General features: G+C 34.6%; 1 protein-coding gene and 1 pseudogene across 1 annotated transcript; one reads left to right on the forward strand and one right to left on the reverse strand.

The window, feature by feature from the left end:
• Nucleotides 1–1,155: 1,155 nt before the first annotated feature.
• On the reverse strand, nt 1,156–4,826 carry LOC109243656. The gene is made up of 2 exons (XM_019410616.1): nt 4,461–4,826; nt 1,156–1,628 (listed from the first exon to the last, which is right to left on the reverse strand). The coding sequence occupies exons 1-2, from the start codon at nt 4,711–4,713 to the stop codon at nt 1,384–1,386; spliced, it is 498 nt and encodes a 165-aa protein (XP_019266161.1). The 5' UTR covers nt 4,714–4,826; the 3' UTR covers nt 1,156–1,383.
• A 1,570-nt stretch (nt 4,827–6,396) lies between these two features.
• LOC109243654 lies at nt 6,397–8,286 on the forward strand (annotated as a pseudogene).
• The last annotated feature ends 364 nt before the right edge of the window (nt 8,287–8,650 follow it).

An 8,650-nucleotide genomic window follows, 5' to 3' on the forward strand; every position in this document is an offset into this window, starting at 1 on the left:
TTCTCCACCTTAAAATCGGCAGCAGTGGGGCACTGTGTTGGAACGAAGTCCTCTAGGGGAGGATCCGCCGCGGCTACGGCGCCAACAGGATTTGATGAAGAAGCAGTTTCCTTGTGTGGGATAGTTTTTGAGGTCTTAGCCATTTTTGTAAATGGGGAAGAACAAGACGGAGGAGGAACGCATGGATATTTTGCGAAGAAACAAGTAAAGAAACCCAGGAAACTGAAAACACAAAGATCCGGAGAAGGCAAAGAAATGTGAAGATTAGGACGAAGGAAATTGAAAGTAAAGTTTGAAAGAATGAAGAGGGTGCCTATTAATTGGTTTCGCAACGATGGTTCAATACTAGTAGTGGCCGACCGTCGACTGACGCTCGTTAAATGCCTAGGAAATTGAACCGACGAGACGTTTCGGTAACCTCTGCTGCTTGCATCACGATGCTTACGTAATGGTAAACCGAGGGAAAGTTCGAAGACTCAATTCGGTTCTTGTCATTACACTCCAAAAACGAGGGGACTATCTGTATACGTTCAGAATCGGGCTTCCCTAATTTTGTATGGCTAATCGAAACCGGGGTGACAGACCAAGGCTCGACCTGGCATTGCATCGAACCATGGCACGGAGATGGATTGCTAAGCTCATGATTCGATGATCGATCAAGATCGAGACCAGCCGTGATCGAGACCGACGCGAGATCGAAGGAAGCCTGCTAAACCGAATAACAGAAAGTCGAGATATCCGTGACTGGGCAAGGATCGTGGTGGAAATCTCGACACATATCGAGTCAAGACCGGACAATTAGCCAATCATGAGATTTCCTTCTGTATTTAGAATTGTACCATAAGTAGAATTCCTCTACTATATAAAGGGGGTTCTAATCATATCACCATATTCACGCATAACAAAGCAATACATTACATTTTCTCTCTTAAGCTCTATTATTCAGTTCATACTTTTTATTAGCATACTCTGTTGGTTCGAGGGCGATCTAGCTCGAAGGCCATAATCGCTCATTATATTGGTTTGCTTTAGTTTTACAGTTAATTTCTAACATTAATTCTCATATTTCTCAATTTGTGCCAAGTAAAATCACATATCCTTAAAACCACTTATAAGTTTAATTGTTATCCAATTTTAAGGGTAAACAGATTGATATATCTATCAAAACATAACATATTACATAGTATAGATGAGTAACAGAATGTACAATTTTACAGGCAAATTTGAAAGATACTGAGTTAGTGCTGATAAATTGATATACACCAGTTTCACTCTCCTGAGATTTACATCATTAAACAGACTAAATCAAGATATTACTATTTTGAAACAAGAAATATACAGTTGCTTCAGCCTTTCTGCCTCAATACAATGTAATTTCACAGCTCATTTTGAAACTCGAGGTATCGATAACAACTGCCGTAGTGGTGCTGCTTGTAGAGTTTCAAGCGTTAAGTCTATTTCTGGAATTGTGTCTGGCCCATCGACTGCTGGTTTGATTACAGTAACGAAGAGTATATTGTAGAAAATAGTGAAGAGTAAAAGACCAAAGGCTAATGAATTTAAGAAAGATCCTGAAAGATCTTTATTCTCTTCTGTCATTTGAAAGCTATCGCGGCTCAGCTCCGTAGCTGCAAGTGTTTCAAGAAATATTTGGGTCAACAAAATTGACATCATAGACATGCTAATAAACTCATCATGTTAATCCCAATCATGTTAACTATTACATATGAATTTTGACGCCCACGACAGAGAGGGGCTAATAGTGGCGAGTCAAGAAGAAGAACTGACATGCTTTTACGCTAGCAAACTTCCTAAGAAGGGATACATGTGATATCTTAGGCAAATCCCACATCGGAAAGGGAGAGGAAAGTGACGAGCTAGATAAGACAAACGACAAGTTCATATGGTTCATGTGCTTTTGGACTCGATGCGGTGTAACTGAAGAGACAAATTGGTGAGCTCTATTGGGCCAAAGGGGACAATAAATACCATGAACTTAGACTGGAAAAAACAAAAACAGATAGATATTAAGGCGTCCTGCGGAAATGAATCTCATTCTTGAGTCAAATGTTTTTCTTTCTATATTTATCTTCTTCTTTCCATTATTATGGAAAAATGAGGCTATTCATGGGTTAATTATTCCTTTAATTGAGAGTTTCACATTCATTTAGTCTAATGCGGTATTCTTATTTCAAGTGTCAACTTCCTACATGAATGAAGTATATGCTCCGAAATTGCTTAATAAATAACCTGCTAATTCCCCAAGTAGTGATTAAATTTGGATTGGATGCGCAGATTCTTTGACAAATACATTGAAACTATAGAGTGTTTTGCAGTGACAGGAAATAGCATAAAAATTGGGTATTTCTCTATTAGTTGCAAGATTTGCAAGAGATAGAGAACACATAACTGCACAAGGAATACTATGTCAATCGTAGGATAACAGAAATACTGAAATATCGGAAGGGAAATTACAGCATTTATGTAATCTTAAGCAAAGTTGTCTATCTAATTAACCTTATGTATGAAAATATGTCTACTCAAAGCAACAACAACAACATCGACCTAGTGAAATCCCACTAGTGGGGTCTGGGGAGAGTAGTGTGTACGCAAACCTTACCCCTACCCCGAGGGGGTAGAGAGGCAAAATATGTCTACTCAAAAGTTACATATTATTACTACATTTCCTACTGTTGGACCTCAAATTGATCAGATTCACTAAAAATCCTATGAGAGCTTTCATCTTGTAAAACCAACGATGAGATTGAGAAGTACTCTCGCACATCAATTTAATATCAATGTTCTAAGCATCTGACGAAAAGAAATATCACGAACAGTAAAATGTTAAGACTCCATTCACACTCATGTTTCCATCTTTGAAGAATGAAGGGAGACCACTTTGAGCTTAAACTGATTGTTGACCGCAATGCACAAAGGTACCGGACAAATTCCAGCAATTTGAGATGAAGTATGGAACGGCATCCCAATGCAAGAATCAGAAACGCAGAGATGGAAGGAGTTAAGGATGTTCTTGGAAGATCCTCTGGATAGGATGAAGAAGAGGCAAGAAAAATTGTAGCGTAAATTGAAATGAGATGGCACGACAGTCAAAAGTTTGAGGCATTTGGAATGAGGTAAGGCATTTGCTCAAAGAAACTGCACGGAGATGGTAAAATAATGTTAAAGGATTTTGCAGGTGTTATGTTTAGTTAACATATACATCTGCCCTCGAAACACATGTCTATCAAAGTCTTTATATTCAAATTACTATGTTTATCTAAAAGATTGTTTCAACATAAACAACATAAAAAATCAAAGCTGATGTATAAGAATCTGAAGAGAACTTTAACAAAGCCTCCTGATATCAATACTAGCTCAATTTACTTAAGCAACAGTTGCCAAACTTGTCCAAGGAAAAGAGGCTAATATTTGCCATATACCATATGTAAAGAAAACAATTTGATTATTGAGTTTGACAGACTAAATATGTATCTCAACCTTGTAATAGTATGCACCTAAAGTTTCTTAATCTACTCTAAAAAGAATCACTAAAAACAAGCTCATAATCAAATAATACAGATTGCTAAAATATCTTGTATGTGCAGACTGCAGACAATGATCATACATTTTGAGGTCATCCTGCCTAAAAATGGTAAAAGATAGACATTGGTCTTTAGTGGAGTTTTATAGTCACCTCAACTATTGATTATAAAAAGATAAAGTTTCACCTCAACAATGAAACAGAGTCCAGCCCAAGAACTGAAGAGAAACCCACCCCTTTCTTAGAAAAGAATTGATAATTACAAAGAATTTTTGTCTCAAAACATTCAGTAATTTAACACTCTTAACATGGTGTCATATTGTTTAGGTCAATGCCATATGATTTTCTCAAAAAGTCAGGCCATTAGCATTAAGAATATCTCGTAGATTCTTTTTTTTTTCTTTATCAACTTCCTAAGTGACACTCTATTCGCGCACCCAATATATGTATGCCCTAGACGGCTAGTGGTTCATGTCGTGTTCATATATTTTTTCGTTTTCATAGTACCTTGCCATTGTTACTAGTTATTGACATTGCTTTGTTCATATATTTTCTAGTTCTTACGATGCCGGTATTATCTTTCTGACCTCTGTTGCTGTTACTAATCTATTGTCTCTTTTCGTCTTCTTGAGTCGAGGGTCTAGCGGAAACAGCCTCTCTACCCCACCGGGGTAGGGGTAAGCCGCACTTGTGAGATTATACTGGGTTGTTGTTGTTGTTAGGTGTTGTATATCAAATTCCTCCTCACTAACTTAGAACATAAAGAAAACAATGGCTCTAAGCTCAAAAAACTAGAAATTATCATAAAAACAAAAAAAACATACATTTAAAACACAGCACAAGACACATATTCATATCCATACACCAAAATATGGCTACAAACACATATAAACAGATGGGGAATTAAGTGAAATATTACCTCTAATTTTTGGAGGGTCAATTTTTTTCTGAGAAATGGACTGAAGTTCTTCATCAAGTTTTCTCAAAGCTTCACGGGCCTTATCTTGGTCTACTTCAAATTCAGAATCTTTCTCTACTGCTTTAAGCAAAGGAATTTTTTTTCTTTTTCTTGTTTTCTTGAATATATTCCATCTATTTAAACCAGAACCAGAAACTGAGGTAATTGGATAGCTGTTTGTGTGAATTGAAAGAGAATGGTGAAGATGCAGCATTTGAAACTCACTGTCACAGGGAACAGAAGGTATATGGATAAAGGAGGTATATTATACTTAATTTTTTTTTTTTTTTTTTGCTTTGTAATTTTGGCTTAATAAAAAAATCAATTTTGGGGTTGTGGGGTGGGGGGGGGGGGTGTTATTGGGAAAATAGAGTGTGAAAATGTACCTAGTGCTTATTCTACTCTTTAAATGACCATAAAAATAAAGCCTTATTCTACAAGGGTTTATTGTACGCAGCCTTACCCTGCATTTCTGCAAAAGGCTATTTCCACGGCTTGAACTCGTGACCTCCAGCTCACATGGCGGCAACTTTACCAGCTACGCCGAGGCTCCCCTTACAAAAAAAAATTCTTTTCAGAAAATAATTATATTTCATGAACAAACACTATTTTCAAAAAAAAAAAATGACTAAAAGTAGCCAAAAATCTATGGCCGAATGGGAGCTAAGTATTTTGTCTCCATAATACTTTAATTATCATGAATCCTTAAGTTTTCTAAATTATTTTATACTCAGAAATAGAGCTTTCACTTGAAATACTTCACCTAACAATTAGTAAAATAATTCCCATTTGGAGTCAATTACTCAAATGGTCACTCAACTATCTCAAATTATCTCCTAAAGTCACTTTTCTTTCGTTTGTAACAACAAAGTCAGTAAACTATGACTATTGCACTCAGAAGGTCACTCCACTAAATTTTCTAAATTTTGGATTGCCAAATACCTATTTTACCCTCTAAATTATAAATATTTATCTTCTTTTATTTTTTTGAACTTTTTAATATTATGATTTTCTCTTTTTAATTTATATTATGGACTTACCTATAGACTAAATAAATATTATTATAAATTAAAAAGATAAAAAGTATTTAAGCATCTATAATGCTGGAATAAGAAAATAATGAGCATAGTAAAAGAATTAATTAGTACAATTTGTTTGTATTAATAACTTTAGTATTAACAACAAAAATTCAAAAAATTATTTACAAAATTTAGAATGAAAGAAAATAAAGGTTGTAAAATATATAGTTCATGCACGTAATGTATTATTACTAATAAATTATTCTAATTAATTTTTTTACAACCTTTATTTTCTTTCATTCTGAATTGTGTAAATAATTTTTGAATTTTTGTTGTTAATACTAGAATTATTATTACTAATAAATTATTCTAATTAATTTTTTTACGATGCTCATTATTTTGTTATTCCAACATTATATATGCTTAAATAATTTCTATTTTTTAAATTTATAAATAATATTTATTTATTCTATAGGTAAGTCCATAATATAAATTAAAAGGGGAAAAATCATAATATTAAAAAGTTAAAAAAAATAAAAGAAGATAAATTTAGAGGGTAAATAAGTATTTGACAATTCAAAATTTGAAAAATCTAGTTGAGTGACCTTCTGAATGTAATAGGCATAGTTCAGTGACTTTGTTGTTACAAACGAAAGTAAAGTGACTTTAGGAAATAATTTAAAATAGTTTAGTAACCATTTGAGTAATGGACTCTTCCCATTTGCATGTCATGTAATATAAGGTCACAGCCTAAGTGCCAATAATAGTAGACCCTGATATTTCATATTGACTATTGAGTCTTGTAATAAAACCAGCAGCTTCCTTCATGTTTCTATGCAATTTCCTCTTTACATATAGTTGTTACTTTGCTCATTTTTCAAACCCAAGTGGGGGTTGTTACAACATGATAGTCTGAACATAAATACAACAAAAAACCAGAAACACACACACACATGTAGAGATGAAGAAACCAAATGTAGCAGACAAAAAGAAGAAGGTAGGAAGATCACAAGGTTCCAATACAGATTCCAACACTCCTCCTAAGGTACCTAACTCTAAATTATTGAATTAAGATCATTTGCTAATGAAGAAGTTAGGACTATTATGAGCCTGTAAAATTGTCTTTTTAATGGTTTCATGAGATAATTGGTTCCAATTTAAGCCAGTGTTCTTGTTACAGTTGTCCTGGATATCTAATAAAAATTAGCGAGGATATGACCCTTGATAGGAGGATGTAGAGGTCGATAATTAGGGGAAAAACTCAGTACGTAGTCGAGAGTTTCCCCGTTCCTTACCAATAGTATTAGTAGCACCTTTGTATGTTCTTATTCCTTGATCGCTTTTACTTCATGTTGTTTTGTTCGCTTCAGTTATCTTATTTTTCCATTGGTACTGTTTTGGTGGTACTCCATTTTCTTCTTCTTCTGTTTTCATTTCCTTTTTCTTTTTTTTTTCTTCTTTTTTTTCTTCTTTTTTTTCTTCTTTTTTCACTTTTCTTGTGCCGAGAGTCTCAGAAACAGCCTCTCTACCTTCACCACGTAGGGGTAAGTTTTGCGTACACTCTACCTTCCCAGACCCCGCTTGTGGGATTATACTGGATTTGTTGTTGTTATTGTACACTGACAGAGTAAAGGTTTTTTTTTTTTACACTATCAGTAAATTTTAACTTGTGATAACAAGCTAGTTATCACTGTTACCAGATTACCAATTAATGCTTATTAAGAAATTTATAACCTATAACTACCTATTTAAGTTACTTGATTGTGTCATTATTGTTTACACTGTTAGTGCTAGCCCTGCATAACTTCTCGAAGGATTTCCACACAATCAGGTTTTTTCCCGGTAGTAACTACTATGTTCGAAGCAAGATGTTGTCTAATTAGAACAATAACAACAACAACAACTACCCAGTAAAATCCCACACAGTGGGGTCTGGGGAAGGTAATGTGTACGCAGACCTTACCCCTACCCTGATAGGGCAGAGAGGCATGTTGTCTAATTAGAACATGAATTATAAATGTCTGGAAAAGTTCTATTGCTATTTCACGAGGCAATCTTAAATTCATTTAGACTTAAACTGTGGCTTAAATTGTTTTTGCTGTGTGTTCCTCGTAATTGTGTGGTTCTTGTCATTAAATTTATTGAGACGTTCTCAGATTAAATGCTTATTAAGAGGTTCACCTGATATTACCATCTTATTGTGTAAATATTTTTTACAAAATAGAACTTAAATTCATTTTGAGTTAATTGTGGCGTAAATTATTTTTGTTGTGTGTTCCCCGTATTGTGATTCTTGTCATTGAATTTAGTGAGACGTTTCTCATATCCATGCTATTTCCTTTTGTATTTCAGAAGGAAGCTGCCAAAAAGGATGTTATTCAGCTATTTGCTGAGAAAGTTAGAGATCATAATTAAGGACTTTGTGTCTCGTTGGGCTGCGCTAAAGGAAATACGAGTAGAGTATTTCAGAGGAAAAGATTTTGTTAGTTTCATGAGGAATCATTCAGAACTGAAAGACATACTCGAGTCAGACAGAAGTTTGGAACCTGAAGATATTGCCAACATTCTGCTTAAGAAGAAACTTCTAGTCCGTTGTGATCGTGTGGTAAAAGCTGTTCGGCCAGGCAAGAAGAAATTGTCTGCTTTTCCATCACATTTAGAGATTTACGATGTGAGTGTAAACCGCTACTGTGTTGAAACACAAAATCAAAAAACTGTTAGAAGAATAAAAGAAACTGGAAAACAGTAAACAATAAGAAATATTCCGAGTCCACAATTTGCTTGTGCGTCCTTAAGGAATTTTAACCCCCTCACACGAGCATACTCCAATTGAGACGTACTTTCACCTTTATTCTTTATAAGATGATGATTTAAGTCAATTGGAGTTCTTGCACTTCTAAATTCCAAGTGTTTGAATTTTTCAAGTACCATTTTCACGTAATGTGATTGAGACAAAGCTAGACCCTGAGGAGTCCTCTGGATTTTAATTCCTAGAATTACATCGGCAACTCCTAAGTCTTTCATATCAAACTTACTAGCAAGCATACGCTTAGTAGCTTGAATGTCGGCAATGTCTTTGCTCATTATTAGCATATCATCAACATATAAGCAAACAATGACTATATATTTGGA

The sequence above is a fragment of the Nicotiana attenuata genome, unplaced genomic scaffold, assembly GCF_001879085.1.
Source record: "Nicotiana attenuata strain UT unplaced genomic scaffold, NIATTr2, whole genome shotgun sequence".
Classification (NCBI taxonomy): domain Eukaryota; kingdom Viridiplantae; phylum Streptophyta; class Magnoliopsida; order Solanales; family Solanaceae; genus Nicotiana; species Nicotiana attenuata.